General features: G+C 43.6%; 1 protein-coding gene across 1 annotated transcript in view; it reads left to right on the top strand.

The window, feature by feature from the left end:
* The window catches only part of TMTC1 (transmembrane O-mannosyltransferase targeting cadherins 1), a 154,090-nt gene that overhangs the window by 6,152 nt on the left and 128,510 nt on the right, over nt 1–19,428 (top strand). The window contains exons 3-6 of the mRNA XM_085324129.1: nt 12,580–12,757; nt 14,443–14,516; nt 15,715–15,891; nt 17,965–18,171. Coding sequence (XP_085180255.1) covers nt 12,580–12,757; nt 14,443–14,516; nt 15,715–15,891; nt 17,965–18,171 — 636 coding nt within the window. The remainder of the gene's footprint in view (nt 1–12,579; nt 12,758–14,442; nt 14,517–15,714; nt 15,892–17,964; nt 18,172–19,428) is intronic.

Genomic DNA, 19,428 nt, shown 5'->3' with positions numbered 1-19,428 from the left:
CATGTTCTCTCTCGCACTCTGTCTCCCTCTCGCACTGTCTCTCTCTCCCTCTCGCACGTCTGCCCTCTCTCTCTCTCTCTCCCCCTCTCGTGCACGCCCTCGCATGTTCTCGCTCTCACGTTCTCTCTCACGTGCTCTCGCATGTTCTCTCTCGTACTCTCTCACGTGCTCTCTCTCTCCCTTTTGCACATGCCCTCTCTCTCTCTGTCGTGCGCACACTCTCTTGCTCGTGTCTCTCGTGCCCTCTCTCTCTCTCGCACACTCTCTTGCACGTTGTTGTGCTCTCCTTCTCCCTCTCCCCCTCACGTGCACCCTCTCTTGCGTGCGCTCTTGTGCTCCCTCTCTTCTTCACATGCTCTCTCCCTCTCATGCCCACTCTCTCGCTCTTTTGCTCCGTCTCTCCTTCTCCCCCTCACACGCTCTCTCCCCCTTGTGCGCYCTCTTCCTCTCCTTCGCGCGCGCACTCAGACGCGCTCTCTCCCTCTCTCTCGTTCTTTCTCTCGTGTGCAAGATCTCTCTCTCTCCTCTGCGCGTGCTCTCGCGTGCTGTCTCGCACTCTCACACTCCTTTTCACGCTCTTGTGCTCTCTTTTACGCACGTGTTCTCCTTTGCACGCTCTCTGTCACGCACTCTCACTCACACTCACTCTCTCTCTCCTTTTTGTCTCTTTCTCGCTCTCTCTTCCCCACCCCGTCCCCTTTTTTACTTTTGCTGTGCTAGTTTGACAGGTTAGAACAAATGCGTTCTGATAGTTGCACGATTCTTTTATACCTGGCTGGCTGCTGTGGTGTGAAATTTTTGTCTGAAAAGGCTTGTTTTGAATCTTGCTGTATTAAGATTCAAAATCCTATTTAGSCTGGGGAAGAGAAGACTGAGGGGGGATCTTATCAATGTGTACAAGTACCTGAAGGGAGGGTGTCAAGGGGATGGGGACAAACTCTTTTCAGTTGTCCCATGTGACAGGAGAAGAGGCAATGGGCAGAAATTGAACCACAGGAAGTTCTGCCTGACCGTGAGGGGGAATTTCTTCCCTGTGAGAGTGACAGAGCACTGCACCAGGTTGCCCAGAGAGGTTGTGGAGTCTCCTTCTCTGGAGATCTTCAAGGCCCGCCTGGATGCAACCCYGTCTAMCATGCTSTAGGTGACCCTGCTTGAGCAGGGAGGTTGGACTAGATGATCTCCAGAGGTCCCTTCCAACCTTACTGATTCTACGACTCTATGATCTGGGTGATCTCCAAATTGCACATTAGGAACTGATGGGAAAGGTGGGCTAAAACTGTTATCTACGGATTCATCGGTCTTCAGAAAATTTTTCTCAATCTCTTTGCTATCCTTTGTGCCTGCGAAGACAATAGGAAGGACTTGCCTGGAAGACTTTTTATCAGGCCAAACACATACTAGGTTTATGCTACAYGTTCTGGTAGCGATCTTAGTTAATAATAAAAAAAAATATCGTTAGTCTATCAGAGAAATCTTAAGGAGGCATTGCTGAAATTTTGTAACAGTAGTTCAGCGTGCCTCAGTTATTGGAAACCTTGAACGACAGCCCTTGTTCTGGTAGACTAATGCTCTGGAGCCAAGCAGTGAAAAGGGCAGGAGTACTTGACAGTATTCACGCAGGATCTGTCAGGGTGAATGTTCAGAGGAAAAGACGAGGGGCTGTAGTACTAAAACCATTAATCCAGACGGAAAACGTTCACAGAATTGCTGCAGTTTGTTGTAGGGGTGAGCATCAGGAGAAAAAGAAAACGCTGAYGGTGAGCATAAATTCTTCAGTTAAATTAGTTCGTGTATCTGAACTTTTCTCACCTTCTTTCTTGACCTCAGTAAACCACAAAACGTTAAAACTYGTTGATTTACAAACATTTCTATTGGACTTTGGTAACTGCTAGGTGTGAGATCTGGCAGAACTCCCGATCTGTGAAGGGTTTGAAATGATAGGGAATGGTGTTGTTTAGTCCTTAGGAAAAACATACTTCATGCTATTCAGTGCTGTCACTTAGTTGTTAACCTGCAGCTATTTTCTTCTCAGAGAAGGGATTTGATATACTTCTTTTTAAGGAAGAAGAAAGCTTTTGGGACTCAGGATATCCTATTTCTTGGTGACTTAGATATAAAATGTTAAGAGGAAGAAAAAACACCCTTACCTGTTCTATAGTTCACTCAAATTTTTATATTTAAATGGGGTACTTTTTAGCTTACACTTTGTCTCAAAAACTAGTAGAAGTTCTGTAAATCATTTATTCCCTTTATAGCACTTCAGTTATTCCCTGGTTCCAATGGTTTTGCAAAAATATTACTCAACTGTTGAAGCAGAAGGTGAAATCCTTAGCATACTGCCTTAATTCTGCAAGGTTTTCTCGCCCTCCCTTTCTCTCCTTGACTTTCAAATCTCTGTTTAGATAGATATTCATTACAAAAGACAACAGGTAATCAAGGTTTGACATAGTCAGCAACATAGCAACATAGACTTAGCCTGGAGGTGCACAGTGATAGGAAATTGTGAGAAGAAACTGTATTGAAAAATCAGAACAGGAGGTTTTAAAGACTCTTAATTAGAGCTCAACCTTTCTGTTTTTTCAAGTGGGTGAACGAAGACCCAGGGAAAATAAAAGCCCTGCCCGCTTGGCCTCYCTGGTACTGGCTTGGGCAGAAGACGTGTTGGTGAAGGAGGCGCTGCAGAACCAGCTCACGAGAGACGAAACGCCAGGGGAAAAGTAGGGACAAGTTTAGGCCATGCAGCCGTTACRAAGACGAGGGAGGATGATACCGGGTAAAGAGCTGCAACTGATATTTGGCCCCCTTGAAGGAGGTGGAAGTCAGTATTCATTGGACATGTGCTTGGATCYGTGAGAAGAGGGAACGAACAGGTGAGCCAGCGGTGCTTGGGCTGGTGGGCGGCCGATTTGGGTCTTGAGGCTCTAGGGAGGAGAGGAGCTGGGGGAGGTCCATGCTCGAGGGGAACTGAACTCTCCTGCTGGGCGTACTAAAAGTCACCTGCACACAATTTGCTTGTAGAACCATCCTAGTAGAACTCTGATTCCTTAAATATATATATATGTGTGTGTGTGTGTGTGTGTGTATATATGTATATATATATATATATATATGTCAGTTTGTGCTCACCTGTTCGCTGCAGAATGTCTGACTCAGCAGCTCAGCCGGCAGAGGCTACTAATCAGGGATGGTTTGGATAACATATATGTTTAGGAAATAAGTGGTATTATTCTTCAGCACCAGAAGCAACAGTTCGGTATTCTGTACGGGCACTGAGAGCCTGAAATAAGACTACCAGCAGCTTTGGATCAAAGTCTTAAGTTACTGTGAGCTTGGGTTAGATGTAAATACGCATCTAAAAGGCGAAATAATTCAATAGTTCACTGCCAACCTTCTGAGCTATCTGGTTGCTTACAGCTGATCCTTCTGTTTTTTCAAATGTATCGATGGCATGAGTTTCAAGGACAAGGAGCTTAAAAAAATGCAGAGGGGGTAGAAAGAGACCTTAGATTTTATTTATTCTTGATTTAATGTATTACAGTTTGACATCACAGGGTAATACAGTGAACTACAATACATCAGGCTAAATGCACAATGCACAAGGATTCTCTGAACATCTATATTGGGGCAATATCACGATGTTTAAGATTATGTCAGTGTTTCTTCTTTATAGCTTAGTCTAATATTTCTATCGTAGCAATAGCAATCACTCTCTTCACTGATATTGTGGTACCTGCTGTGAAATGGATGACAGATTGTTGGAGCCACGATGGGCTAAAGTTATAAGCAAGGTGAGGTTTGCGAAGAGAGGCAGTTGCTTTTATTAGGCCATTTGTGCTTTCAATGGAATATACGGACACGTTTCTAGACATGTAAGTCTTCCTCCTGACTAAGGACAGACTGTTTTGCTGCCATTTTAGCGCCGGGAGAGGGTGCGTGTGCCTCAGAGCTTGCTTTTCTTCCAACTCTGGGAGTTGCTCGTATGAAACCRATGCACAGATTATTTTTCTTCCAGCAGACTGGGTGTAAATGCTGTTTTGGAGTAGAAAAGGTGAGCTAGAATGGAAAGGTTAACGTGCAGTAGCGCTCGTCCGATTCTTTTGCTTCCTTTGCTTGTAGACCTGGGTTGTGTTCCTTCAGGGACACCAGCAGGGTCAGCTGGGCTTCTGTGGGTGGAGGCCGGAGAGTTGGTCACAAGGTGAAATATTCTGGGTAGACTTTCAGAGGTGGCAGGCTGTGGCCAGGAACTGCAGTCTGGGGCTGCCTTTTGAGTTTAAAAACCTTTTATTTTGAGTGGAAGGCTTCACTAAAAGATCCAAGCCACTGTTCCTCTAAGATCTGGCTGATGCAAATCCTGTCACACTTAGGTTTGCTGCTTCTTTTCATTGGTGTGTTGTCTATTTASCACTTACTTTAATTCCTAGGGATTTTTTCTCATCCAGCCTACTATTCCTCTTGCACTAGTGTTGCACTTGATTTTGTTTCATCTTCTTTTGCCTAAAAGGCTCAGCTTTGGACCAACCTTCCTCCCTGCAGGAGCATCCCTGTCAAAACTCTTCAGAGTACATGGAAATGAAGTGCTCCAGCTGAAGCTGGTTAGCTAGGGGCATTTCTCTCACGCTGTGTTTCTGACTCTTTTCCTGGGCTTTTTCATTTGTAGTGTCTCCCATCTTTAAAAAAAAACCACACACCCTGCCACCCCCCCCCCCCCAAAAAAAAAACCAAAACAAAACAAAACAAAAAACCCTGAAGTGTGTCTCTGTTTTCATACAYGGTAGTTCTCTTTGCTTCAGAATAAATTAGTTGGCACTCCCTGCATGGTCTGAGGTGATAGCTGAARGATTACCAAATTATTTCAAATATAATGAAAAGTTTTTTTTGTGTCCAGTTTGAAAAGCGCTCTTGATTAGGCCTAATAACTCTAGACTAGATTTCTGTTAGTGTTGTTTTCTATTCCTGATGAAGAACTGTCCTAGCTGAGKTCTTGAATACCGCTCATTTCTTACTCTGCATACGCTTGAAAGAGGGTAGTTTGGAGGGTTAAGTCATCCGAGTCGTTCACTCATGTCTCTGTTAAACCCTGGGATGTATTTTACTYTCTGTCTATACTTTGGGAAACCTCCTACCAGTGCAGAGCTGCACAGCGTCGCAGGCTGCTTCTCTGCGTACAGCAGGACGTTCTGSTCAGGAGCGGGATGGTAAAAAGTTCTGTGAGATGTTAGTTGCCTYTGTGGTATTGCTCTTACCAAGACAATATTTAAGATTAATTTTAAGACAAACTCTTCTTTGTTCACAGTGTGGCTAAAACGATACCTGGTTTGTCAGTCTGTGTATTGCCACAGTGGTCTGACTCTTTCTCARTCTTCCAGACCCTTTAAAGCAGACAAATCTAAAGCCATGTGAATAACACATTCAGCATCCTTAACACAGGATTGCTCATCAAACCACACCTTCTAGTCTTTCACTAGAAATTTCTAACATKTTTGCCATTTCCAAGGTGCTGTCTCTTCTCAGTCCAGTTGCAATTTCTGTTTTCAATTCCTAACCGCGCTGGAAAGCCATAAGCTGCTTGGAAACCCAGCCCTTAGCTGGTGCTCTTGCAAGCGATGACTGTCATGCTCTGAGGGAATTGCTGTAGCCTGGGAATTGGTATGCCTCTGTCTTCTTGTCCGTCCCCATTATGCAATCAAGTAACAAACCATTTAAGCCTTATTCTCCATTTAGTTCCGAGATATTCAGATAATCGCATTGTACAGTACTGTGAAAAGGCTGCCAGCCCAAAGTACTGCTATGCCAGGAGAGCTATGCTGTGCTTGGGCTAGCCATCATCTAAACGTTGGTGCAAATGGGGCTTATTTTCTTTTTATTGCTGTAGGTTGTTCATTGATCTTTGAGTGGTTTCCATGTAGAACTTTAACCGTTGTTGTCACTGGTGCAGCTGTGTCATTTTTGGAGTACAAATGCTTATTTTCCTAGCACACGGTAGATGCATCCGTGAAGACTATTAGGAGATTACACCAGGCTCTGAAATCTTGCATGAAATTTTTCTTTCATACATATCACACAATTGTAAAAGGAACGGAAGATCACAGGAAGCTTAACTGATTGTCATACATTAATTTAACTCATATAAATCTGCATGTGAGCCTGCTACTGTAAAAGCTGTGGGGTTTTTATGAGGTGTGGGATGCGCTGAGAATTTCCATTAAGTGTTGCTTGCTAGAACAGATTATCATTATTATGCCATGCATTTCTATTTCATAACATGTTTTGTTTTTGTCAGTCTGTTGAAAATAATAAAACAGATTAAGCTAAACAAGAGCTGCCCAGGGATAACAACAAGGTCTATAAAAAGAGAAACTCTCCAATTAYGGTTTACAGTATTATTAAATCGTAAGAGGTCTTATAAAAGGTTGAATGAGTCCTTGTGTGTTTAAGTGGATAAAAAACATTATATTAGTGCCTGGGGTGCTGGTGATTATATAACGTGACTGGCTTTGGGTTTTAAAGAGGGAATTCTCTTGTAAACCCTAACTCTGGCAGCATGGTCTCCTTTGATTCTGGGTCTTGTGAGGCTGAAGTCACCAAAGCCCATCGTTTTCCAGGGCTTTTTAGCGCTCTGCAGGTGAATTACTTACCTGAGGACACGTGTCCCTACCTGACTTGTCTAGAGGAGGAGTAMGTGCCCTTTGCTTGAGAGTAGTGTTGTGCAAAGCCCTGGCGCTGCAAATACCGCTCCCCAAGTAAGTAGCTGGGGCCCAGGGGAGGGAGGGAAGGTGGTTAGCTGGGCCTGTGTTGCCTCTTCTTTTAAGAGCAAAAGTAATTTGCTTTCTTTTGGAGAGCTCTTTTGCCAGTTCTTCGCTGACGTGTTTATTCAGCGGACCTTCAGCAGTCGGTGCCTGTGAAAGTCTCTGAGACTGCAGCTACGTAATTACTTTTCCTTGATTGGGAAGTGGAGTAAAGGGAAAGCTGCCACATTTGTGCCATAGGTGATGAGGCAAACTACACCAGAAGCAAAGGATCATGTGCACTGTGCTGCTCCTGAATGACATCTGTTAGCCTTAACAAAAGCAAGGGATTTTTGTGTTAGGGCATATGCCTCTTCTTGTGGTATACTGCCTGCTTTGGCATGTAGTTTCGGCAGTACTCTGCCTTGGGTCTAATTCYGCAAACTGTGGTTGCTGCAACAGTCAGACACAAAGATGGTGCTGGCATTAGAGTCTTTGCCTGGATTTGTGTTATCATGCAGCTGACTTCTCCCTGAGGGGCACAGTGATCCACGATGGTTTTTTTTCCGACAAATTTTTCTACTGATGATGGTTTAGGTGGTGCAGATCAGCTCTATTAGAAGATGCCTGTGATATCTCCTAGTATCAAGAGATTGTTSCTTGCTATACTTGCTCTACTGCTCTTTTCCCCAGGGGCTTTTGAGGGCCTTTGCATTTGAAATGTTACTCCCCACTTTTCTGCAGCCTGAGCGTACTCTTTCCCTTCAAGGATGCTTTCAGACTACAGGAAGGCAGCCACATGCATGGCTGCAGGTTTTATCTACAGTTTCACTCCCATTTAACAGCCTTGTAAGACACTCACTCATGTCAGGCGGTGAAGGATCATGCCCTGTGGTGCCAGTTACTTTAATCCTTTCTACACTTTTGCCCAGGAGGGAAGAAAGACCCATTTGAGTGTCTTGCTACCGCCTTGATCCATGCATGAGCTCATCGCTGATCTCCCCCCCAGTCACCCTTCTGAAGGCTGTGGAGGACGTCCTGCAAGGACTGGCATGGACACAGTGCGCTTTCGCCCCGCCATTGGCACTCGTTGCAGGGCAGTCATCAGAACCATGCCAAACTCTTATTTCCTGAGCGTTGCACAGAGGGCTCCCCTGAGGAAAGACCTCGCTCGTCTGAGAGGACGGTGCCTCCCTGATGGGCATCCTGTTCCTAGGAGCATGGTCGCTTGTTTTATTCAGCCCCACATAGTTAGGATACTATTTGCAGACACCTTCTGGCTTGACAGGCAGTTCGAAAAGTCTGGTCAGCCCAAAGCGTATGTTTTCGTAGCTAAGCTCTCTTACAAGGCTGTAACATTTTCATCTTTCTTACAGGCAGTGCTTTAATGCTGACAAATGTTCATACTGAAATGTTTAGGGTTCTCTTGCTGCATGTTAGAAAAGATGGTAGTATTGGTGCCTTTTGGGCTTACGACATAAAAAAATGAAAATTTTCCCCATCTGTGGGCCAGTTTAGAAATGGGAATGTCGGAAAACCTCCCTCTGCTTCCCGTGGCAGAATACTGTTCTTGTTCATGACCTTTGTGTTGGAGAACGACCATTTWTTGAAGGCTGATTTTGGTATTCCGATCTCTATTTTTCTTCCTTTGTTCACTGGGCCATATATTGTGGGTAATTACTGCAAGACTCTGTGGTAACACTAAGGCCTGTAAACAAAGCAAAGGTTGAATCTCTGCAAGGGTATTACAATTTAGGAAGGGACAAGTCTTTTTGATTGACATGCTTAGGCTCTCATTGCCCCGCACTGAACTTCCTTTGCTATTGCTCTGTTGTGGAGCAAATTTGGCTTTCCATAGCATGCTGCTCTTTATTTTATTTTTTTATTTTTTGGAAGGGGTGGCTGAGCGTGCCAGGGAGCTTTGCGACACTCTTGTGACTCAGATTAGAGCTATTTGGAGCCCTAGATTTGCTCACCCCTGTTTGACATATAATAAACTCAACCACTGTTAACAGTTCAAAATCATTCTGCTGGGATAGTTTCAGGACAAAAGAATGTTTCCTTCATTGCTATTTGGCCTAATTTCTTATGACAAAGAGCTGTAGCAGCAAAAAAAAAACTGCTGTGAAGATAGCACCTGCACACATTCGCATTTAATGGTCATGGACCAGCAAAGATGGTATTCARAACACACACAGAGGCATGCTTGTGCTCAGATTTTGCTCTTTACTGGAAGGCTTATTCTAATAGCATGGTGGTGGTCTGTTGGTGTTTTGTTGTTGTTTTGTTCTGCTTTTTTAGAAGAATACACAGAGGGAAAGCCAGGCAGTGAGGCTACATAGCTGTTTTCAATACGTTACAACAGGTAATTCTCAATTCTTACAGGCCTTTTGGGCTTTGTGTTTTGCCCAAGAAGGGGTATGAAGAGCACATCCCACCTTTGGCATAGCTGGCCTTATGGGGACAGGAGGACTGACCTCCTACGAGRTCCTCATTCTTTGAGCAGTGRATGTTGTRTACCTTGAYTTCAGCAAGGCTTTCGATGCTGTCTCCCATAACATCCTCCTAGATAAGCTCAGGAAGTGTGGGTTAGACGMGTGGACAGTGAGGTGGATTGAGAACTGCCTGAAAGGCAGAGCTCAGAGGGTTGTCACCAGTGGTGTGGAGTCCAGCTGAAGGCTTGTGGCTAGTGGCATCCCCCAGAGCTCAGCACTGGGTCCCATCCTGTTCAACTTCTTCATCAGTGACCTGGATGAGGGGACAGAGTGCCTCCTCAGCAAGTTTGCKGWYRAYACCAAGCTGGRARGARTGGCTGATACACCTGAGGGCTGTGCTGCCATTCAGAGAGACCTGGACAGGCTGGAGAGCTGGGTGGAGAGGAACCTCGTGAGGTTCAACAAGGGCAAGTGCAGAGTCCTGCACCTATGGAAAAATAACCCTAGGCACCAGTACAAGCTGGGGGCTGACCAGTGCAAGCTGGAGAGCAGCTCTGCAGAGAAGGGCCTGGGAGTGCTGGTGGATGACAGATTGACCATGAGCCAGCAATGTGCCCTTGTGGACAGGAAGGCCAATGGTCTCCTGGGGAGCATTACGAAGAGTGTTGCCAGCAGGTCGAGGGAGGTGATCCTGCCCCTCTACTCAGCCCTGGGGAGGCCTCATCTCCAGTACTGTGTCCACTTCTGGGCTTCCCAGGACAAGAGAGGCATGGAGCTACTGGAGAGAGCCCAGTGTAGGGCTACGAAGATGATCAGAGGGCTGGAGCACCTGCGCTACGAGGAACGGCTGGGAGAGCTGGGCCTCTTCAGCTTGGGGAAGAGAAGACTAAGGGGGGATCTTATCAATGTGTACAAGTAACTGAAGGGAGGGTGTCTAGGGGATGGGGACAAACTCTTTTCAGTTGCCCCGTGTGACAGGACAAGAGGCAATGGGCAGAAATTGAAGCACAGGAAGTTCTGCCTGAATATGAGGGGGAATTTCTTCCCTGTGAGAGTGACAGAGCACTGGACCAGGTTGCCCAGAGAGGTTGTGGAGTCTTCTTCTCTGGAGATATTTAAGGCCCGCCTGGATGCAACCCTATCTAACATGCTTTAGGTGACCCTGCTTGAGCAGGGAGGTTGGACTAGATGATCTCCAGAGGTCCCTTCCAACCTTTACTGATTCTGTGATTCTATGATTCTTGCTTGTAGACCTCTTTTGCTGGATGGTAAGTAATGGTCAGACATGATCCATGTAGTTAAATGAAAGTTTTAAATGAGTGTTGGCTGAGGTTGTGTTTTYAGTGATTGGTCCTTGTGCCCTGGCCAAATAGAAAAATAGGAATTCCTCACATTGTGGTGTGTGGGTCCATATTGCCTGATAACCTGAGCATCTGCTGTCTCCACTGTCCTCACCCACCCACCCCTGGCCCGCAGAGGTCTTCTCCAGAAACTGGGCTGCCAGAGCATACTGTTGGTGTTTTTAAAGGGACTGTGCTCCATCTAGCTGACTTACACTCAGGAATAATTTATATATATAAAGAGCTGGTCTTGCGGGTGGTCCTTGCTGTTTTGTGCATCTGGGTGGGGATTTTGCTTAGACTGTCATTTGGAGCAGTTTGACTCCTTTCTGGACAGAGTGGCCTGTGTTGCCCCTCATCCCAGGGGGGTGCTCTGAAACCAAGATTTAGGCCTGAGGTTCCCACTGCTGCAGCATATTTATAACTGAAGCTTCTTCTGAGTGTCTGTTACTGCTGTTGTGTTTTTGTCGTCTGGTTCTGGCAGAAATGAGGGAAAGTGGTGTGGACTACAGACCTGAAGTGGTTTGCAGGAGAAAAGGAAAAAAAACAAAGACGCCTCCTCCCTTAAGTATTCTTGAATCACACAGACTGGTGTCTTTTCAAAATGTAGTTGCATCAACCTGTGCTTCGAAGTGACAGGCCAAGTCATGCTGAAATCACGTTTCTCCCAAACTCTGCCGGTTTCAGCTATTGCCTCCACAAATACTCCATCTGGGACAAAACTGGCACGGCAAGGGGGAGACTCCTGTTAAAGTTAGACTGACCTGGAAAACGTGTCCYGGGACAGATAGCAGGCTGCTTGTGAGTCAGGAATGTAGAGAGTACTTATAAAAAGCATATGTTGTCTGGCCTTCACAGACACAACACAAAAAGGTTTTGTCTTGCAGAARCTAAGGTGTTTGCATAGTAGCAACAGCTCAGTGGCATTGCTGTTGAACCATGGTTAGTGTGGCAAAGCTGAAACCCCAGTAACATCAGGAAGAAGGGTTACTATCCCCTTAACACCTTTACATCTACATGCAAAATATTTAGATTGATTCTTTTCTTCTTTACAAAGTATCTTTTTTCTCTTTTCTTTTCTTTTCTTTTCTTTTCTTTTCTTTTCTTTTCTTTTCTGAGTGCTTTGACATTAGTGCTTCCAAATTCCTTGTTTGTATATGGAATCCTCATTATACAGAGATATCATGTATGCAGGTATTTGTCCAAATGTACAGATACGGTTAATTCGGAAGAGAGTCAAGTTATCTTCAACTGCTCATAAAGCAAAGGCTGTCAGCAGCTGCTAAGCAAGTCGGCTGTAAAAAACAGCGACCAGAAGAATGTGTGAATACACGTTGTGGATTAAGYGTCGAAACAGCTACTTGTTTATTTTCTTTTTATGGCAGCCACAAATAATGAACCCTAATTGTCTCATCAAGATTGAGTCTAAAGAGATGTTAGCCAACTTAAGTCGTCACTGTACTTACCATAAAAATGATGCTGACTATTAAAGCAGCTTGATGGTGTAGACTTGATTTCAGTACAGCACTTAAATAAATGCTTAGCCTTCAGTACGTGAAAGTATTTTGAAAGTTAAATGGGAATAAATGTGCCTGTAACCTCAAGCATATGCTCCAGTGCTCTACTGAATCCTCGTTGTTCACAAGTAAATCATCTATTCCGTAGTAGAACATAACTACCCAGACTGTAAAGCTGCCACGAGGCAGAGACTGCCGCAGAAGATGCCAACAGAGAAATAGCACAAGTGGTGTACTTCTAACACTGGGCTGCCTTATTTCCTGCTACAGAAGCACATATATTGCTTAACAGCAGTAAACTTAACTTCACGTTAGGGCACGAGCCTCTCCCATCTTTGTGTYGTGAAGTTTGCCAAATTCAAGCACATATTTTAAAAGGAGAGTCGGGGAAGTGGTTTCTTTTTARTCAGATAAACCAGAAGTTCAGAGTAATTTTCCCTAATTAGTTTAAGAGCACTTATATTAGAAGACTGCAAACAAGGCAAAAACTGTAAGCTGGAGTACTTGAAAGACATTGTGCCATTACGAGGTCTAGTAATGGTTCTGTTTTGTTTTCTTGCAGGCTAAACATATTATTGGCTGGTATGAACCCCTTCTATTTCCATGCAGTGAATGTAATTTTACACTGTCTAGTGACTCTTGTGCTGATGTATACGTGTGACAAAGCTGTGTTCAAGGACTGTCGACTTGCTTTTGTCACAGCGCTGTTCTTCGCTGTGCATCCCATTCACACTGAGGCTGTAAGTATGGGACATAGAGGCTAGAAATAAATGTATGCTTTAACTTTTTTGAAAAAACTCTGAGTTGTATAGAATGTGGTACTTGAGATATCTGGAGGATCAAAGGTGAAAGTATGCTGCATTTAAAATAAYTGTCAGGAATCATTAAAAAAAAGTGTATTAATACTTGCCGTTTTTCTGCTCTGGTGCTAAATTCTCACCGACAGTCCTCATCAGTGATTCTAGGAATGAATGGACATCCGCATTCGGATGACAGCAATGAGGAGTCCCACTGTCTCCTCAATCCAAAGCCCTTGGTGAGGCAGCCATCTCCTGCTGAGACATTGTTCCACCCCTGGAGTCTTTCTCCATAGTCCTCAATTTAAGGGAGAAAAAGTGAAGGGAGCATTAGCGTGTATTGTGGACAAGATGACTTAGATAGATGTGATATGGCATGGATTAATTTATGTTGCTCTCAATTAAAAGCTAGGAATATCGTCCTTGGAAAAAGTCGTTAGCTTAATAGCAAAACATCATGGCAAGTTTGCAGTAACAGCTCTTTTGGGTTTTTTTTTCTTTTTATTGTAATAAAACATTTAAAGCCATAGTTATTCTAAAACTGCAGTCTGTTACTTTTGAGATTGACTTTTGCGGATAAAAAGATTCTTGCTGTCTTTGGAAAGGAAATATGGTGTCTAGCTAGCCGTACTTTAAGAAGAAATGCATCTTTCACTTAAGATACTACAGACATCATAGTGTCTTGTTGCCTTTGTAAATTAGTGAGTGAAATGACTCCCATGGCTGAGAACTTTTGAGGAGAGATTACGTTAATAATGAAAAGCCCTGAGCTGTACAGTTACTCCCTGCGCTGCCTCATGTGAGCTAATCAGCCCGGTTCCTTTTGATAGTACAACTTCATAATATAAGGGAGGTTTTAGAAGAGGCGCTCTTTGAATTTATTTTTGTCTGGGTCAGAACTTAAAAAGGTTAAAGTAAATGCCAGAGCACTGAGATAGCTTAATTGTGTAATCTCCAAAGAGGCAAGATTTCAAAGGGACTTTTGTTTGCTTTGTGTACAACTTTTAGATCTTTATGAAATGAAATGTTGAAATATTTTGTAACAAGAATATTTATACATTCTTTTTCAGTATTTCATTTCTTACATGAAAGAATTAATTAGTATCAAGACAAACTCTCCTAAAATAGCTAATTCAGAAAGACAATAAATTACATACCACTTTATTACATTTTGATGATAATGTTTGTTCAAATATTAATTCTTAAGTCATTTCTATGCGGTAAGTCTACTCCAAAGACTTGTTGTTTCATAGTCTTTAACAAATCTCAGTTCTGGGAATTAAGACATGTATCTCATTTGAGCCTTACTATATATAAAATTAAAACACATYCCCCCCAAAATGGAATTGTTCTATGCAATTTTATTAATATCTTAAAAATGACTTAAAGAATGACTTAATTGTTGGGTTACTTGTTTGTTTTACCAAGGGAAAAATGCAGCAGACAAAATGAGTATTTCCTACGCTAGCCAAATAATGTTTCAGTATGATGAGAAAGGATAACACTTAAAAGATTTAACAAGAAAAAAAAATTTGATATTGTCAGTTAGCATGAATCATTGAAACAGACACTGAATATACCTGCCTTTTAAATAGCTGCTTTTACATCTGTGTTTCTTTTCTTCTTAGGTAACAGGTATTGTAGGCAGAGCGGATGTCTTAGCCTGTCTACTCTTTCTGTTGGCTTTTCTCTCCTATAATAGGTATGGATCTTTGATATCAATTTTTGTAATGTGATGAGATGCTCTAGTCTGGTGAGGAGACAAAAAGAAAATCTGTCAGTTTTGGTTAATGTTGGCAGAGTTGCTTCTCCCAGCACCGTGGTGCATCGAAGCGCTCTGGTCCCTGCTTCCAGTTGAGTGCCAAGTAAGTGTTGCTTATAAAAATGAATAAACGTGAGAAGAGAACTCAGCATCTGAGGTGCCCTCTTTCACTGGCATTTTTAATTTACTACGCACCAGACAAGCATTTGTAGAGCTGGACCTAAATTATTAAGAAATGTTTCAACAGAAAGCAACTCTGTCTGTGCGCAGAGCGAAGAACGGTGACGTGTCTGCTTTTGGAGTACGTGGCGTGACTACGGGGCTCTGCAGTATCCCATCTACGAGAACTGAGGGCTATCTCKAGACCCGTAGCTGTCCTTTTCAGTTCAAAACCGGCGTTGTTTGCTGGTCCTAAAGCTGTAACTGAAAAAGTATAAATAAGAAATAGCTTTAATGTTGCAGATGGGGTTTCAGTCCCTTTCGTAGTGTTATTTCATTTAGGAAATGCACAGTGTTATTATGGTCACATGGGGAAAAAAGATGCTGATGCCCTCTGCCCTCCCCCACTGTGTCCGCTACAAATCTGTAACACCGTGTTCATCAGAAGGCTTCAAAGAAAAAATTGCTTGTCACCCCTGTAGGGGTTGGTTGGTTTGTTTTTGTTTGGCTTTGATTCTTTCCCTTTCTTTCTTAGCTTCTTCCTTCTCATGCGGGTTCAGTGGCCAGTTTTGGAATGCTTAGGACACATCTCTGACTAAGAGAAGCATGGGTGGGATGAGGGATTTTTACTTGTATGGTGCATTTTGTCACATAAAGAAAACTAAACGTGTGTTCTGTATGATGCAAAGCAGGTGTTTTTTGTCCATTCTGTCTTTCTWCTTATTTACTTATTCTGCCTTCTTCTTCCTTGCTTGTGTGTTTTTCTTCTCTACTCATATTCTTGTTGCATCTGTTAATTTTTATGTCTTTTAATGTCCTAATGCGTAAACCTTTTTTATCARCCAACAGTGTAGATTATTCATGTCACTTATTACCATAATCTTAAGAATTAAGGAAAAGTGCCTCAATGTTTGTGTGAGTGCAGTAAACATGAAATTAATAGAGGAACTGAAAGATCTATATCAAATTTGTTTTTCAGGAGCGTGGATCAGCTCTATGTTGGGGAACATTTCCCTCCCACTGCCTCCCCATTCTTTTTGCTGCTTAGTTTATTTCTTGGGACGTGTGCAATGCTGGTGAAAGAAACTGGAGTCACRGTGTTTGGCGTGTGCTTGGTTTATGACTTCTTTTCCCTCTCCTGCAATGGACTCAAGCTGTAAGTAACTTGCTATGCTTGCTATGGTTTTCAAGCATTATCACCTTTATGTACAAAATTTGTTGTTATTTTTATATAGCACAGTGGGACATAGTCTTGCCCTGCTGAATTACCTGGCACGTTTGACAAATTTGAAAGACACAAARATTTAATTCTATATACTTTATTGTTACTTTATTCCTGTGTGATACTTTTGCTGGGTAAATAGATCAGATTATTAAACGTGAAGAACTGATCTCTAAAAGCCTCATTTCACTTACGGAGAGCTCTGATAAGTCTGACACTTAATTCTTCCATGAGAATTTAGACTGAAAGCATCACCATCCTAGAAATTCTGTGGCTTAACTTCTTCCATTAGCAGCATCTGCTTAATTATTCAGTCACAATGACAGTTGTAGAAATATGGTTTGAATTTTAGTAGTAAAATTGAGTTCGATCATTTCTGTCCTCACATGAAAGAGAAAAGGGAAAATATGCAGTCAGTTTTGGAATGACTGGAATAATTAGCAACTCTCAGCAGTCACTGGAGGAAAAATCAAATCCTTTCAGGGCTGTATCACTCACCGACTTAGTTTCACAAGTAATTACACAACTCTGTCTCCACTGAAAGTCATAAGTCTTTCAGCTGATAGAGGCTATTTTTTATCCGTTTCTCCCAAACCAACTTTGGTGCAGATCTATCGCCAAGTGAGCGAACATAACAGCTTACTGCCGCTGAAGATTGGAGGTCTCACTCTTGTTGTCACATCGCATGTTCCTACCTATGCTGTCCCACGGGCTTTGGAGCTTGTCTCACCCCTGCCTGAGCTCATTTTTCTAGGTTAAAAAAAAATAGTGAATTCATGTTCCTACAGTAGCGAAGTAAATCACCTCTGAGAAGGGTTTGGGGAGCGCCAGAGCCAGCACAAGGCAAGAGCAGCAGGATGCAGGGAGGAGGAGAGGGACTCCCCKGCCTCACGAGCCCCAGGCTGTTGGACTGGCTCCATGTGCGTGTTGGTGCACCCGCACGCGCCTGCTTTCCGTGTGTCCCACGCTCCGTCTTCCCTCCCGTGTCAGCCCTTCCTCTAGATCTGATGGGGTTTGGAGCGAAGCTCCGACCCCTCCCTCTAGCCCCTTTTGCAGTCGTAGCAACCGCAGGGCAGGCACGACAAATTGGCAGAGGATTTCTTCTGTTTTGACTAGATAAGTAATTCATAGCCCTGCAAATGTTGGGCAAGTGGCCAGCGAGGAATTTTCTGGGGACTGACGGCCAGCACACATGCAATGCTTGCATTTACAGTGTGTCAGGTGGCGTTCCAGGAGCTGTCTGGCTAAAGATAACAGAAATTTTAATTAATCAGGGGAAAATCTGTGCATTGTCCTTTTTACCTCTCCCCCCAGTCTCCCCCTTTCCTTAGGGTCACATTTGAACAGCCTCTTCAAGCTTTTTCCTTGCTTCAGTGACATCCAGTAGCCCAGATGTAGCAGTTTATTTAGCTTGCAGGAGCGAAGCTCTGTGGCCCGCATGTGCTCCATCTAAATATTTGGTCTAATTGCAAGTATCAGGCACTTCTCTATTTGTGGTGCTCCAGATTTTATGATTGTGTTTGATTCTTTAGGGGTATCAGAAAACTGCCAGCCTTCTATGTGCTGCTGAAAGTCATCTCCTTCTGTTCCTTCCTCTAGCCTATACTTTTTCCAGATTTGTTTTTGTTTAAACTAGCCAGAAAACTTTTTGTTGCAGAGAATAACGGGCTAAGAATTTTACTAGGTTCTTCCATACTGCTCTCCCCATCACACTGGGGAGAGCAGCTTTCATACTGGAGGGCTCCTCTTGTGGTCTCTTACTCTAGTTCTAGTTAGGAACCAATAAATTCTGTCTTTCCAGCATGTAGAGACTTTCCGTTTTGAACTAAATAAAGTGTTGACTGCAGTAAGGTGTGCTGGTAGCCTAATGTGCAACCCTTTGATAAGTAAACATGTGAAAAAAGATCAAATTCTAAACAGCTTTTCTCCTCTTTCCCCTTCCCTGTCTTTTTTTTTTTTTTCCCCCTTTTTCTCTTTTCTCTGCTGCCCAATTCACTGCGTAATCAGGAGAAATGGAGGGGTCCACCAGAGGCCTGCACGGCAGCCCGCGGCCTCTCCGTCTGCCTCGCAGCAGACGCCTCTGTCGGGCAAGGAGAACGGAAAGCACCGCTTTGCTCACCGGGGCACCTGGAACGCCTGCCACCCCGCAGCGCCCGATGAGCCGCGGTCCAGCGGCCTCTCCGTGCCCAGCAAAGCCATGTGGGCCATTCGTAGGTACTGCCGGCTACCAGCCATTCCGTTTTGTCTTTTTTTGATTGTATCGTACTAGATATTTTATACTTCATTGTATTTTACCGTGTTCAGAAATGTTCAATTTACCTTATGCATTCTTATCCTGAAATAYGCTGTGATTTTCCTGATGGTGCTGGGGAGGGAGGACAGGAGAAGGTGGAAGGAAGGGTAAGAGAAGAAAGAGGAGGGAATCAAACGGAGTATTTCTTCCGCTTAGGAGGAAGGGAATATCTGAGGAATGTAGATGCCTGGAGACTTCCTATGCTATCATGGTATTTGTAGGCTTTCCTTCCCAGTTTGATCACAGAGAAAGTCAAATCTGTAATGCTAGTTTGAATTTGAAGAGTGGGAATAGGCACATGAATTCCATGACATCTGAAGCTGGATGAGGGCAGTGCAAGCAAGATGTTATATGATATTGCTACATATATATGTATGCACATATGAGTATAATTTCTGCATGTGTGTGTTTGTGCRTRTATATGAAAATAGAGGTAATGTCTGTTTTTGCTTTATGCSTAAGAATTTGCATATAAATGGTGAGAACTGGGCTTGGGCAGTTATAGAATGATTTTTATTTGTGACATGTAGCCGTTCTTAGCACRTTCACTGTGCATCTCACTCAGGAAGGAAGGGCTCCCTCTTAATTCAGGGCCGTGCTCTGACGAGGAGCCAGGGCTTGGCACCCTTACCCGTTTTCCCATTTTAAATAGCACTGAGTTGATAAGAGCATTTAGCAGGCTGTGACTCATCAGCCATGTTGTGGATCTGTGCCTAAGTGTTTTTTCTTGTAACCTTGGCCTTGTGCAAGCTCCCCTGTAGCCCCTGCCCAGCTTGCCCTTGGCTTTCTTCTCGCTTGGGTTCTGAGGCTAGGCTGAAAGTCACAGTGTCTTTGTTCAGCTCTGAGGCTCCCTAAGAGACTCTGTGAAACAGATACGTGGATTTAACCCAAGTGGGAAGTGTAGCCAGCCTGAAGGATGTACAGGTGTATGTAGATATAAATAATTTTATGCACACACTGCCTGTCTAGGAAAACAAGACAGCTTCTCTAAAAYGAGCAGTTAACTAAAAGCCCCATGAATATAGAATTAAAGTGTTCTGGCCACAGTGCCGTGATGGCAAAGGTTTTTTTTCTGTCACCCAAAGACCTTTTGGAGTCTTCTCTGAAACCCGGCAAGGATTTTGTCAGTGTGTTTCTGTCTCTGGAGGAAGCCACGTCCCTTCTGGGTTTATTTTCCT

Source organism: Rhea americana, unplaced genomic scaffold (genome assembly GCF_003343005.1).
Source record: "Rhea americana isolate MKP2758 unplaced genomic scaffold, rheAme1 scaffold_9, whole genome shotgun sequence".
NCBI lineage: Eukaryota > Metazoa > Chordata > Aves > Rheiformes > Rheidae > Rhea > Rhea americana.
This window is presented reverse-complemented; position numbering and strand designations above follow the sequence as displayed.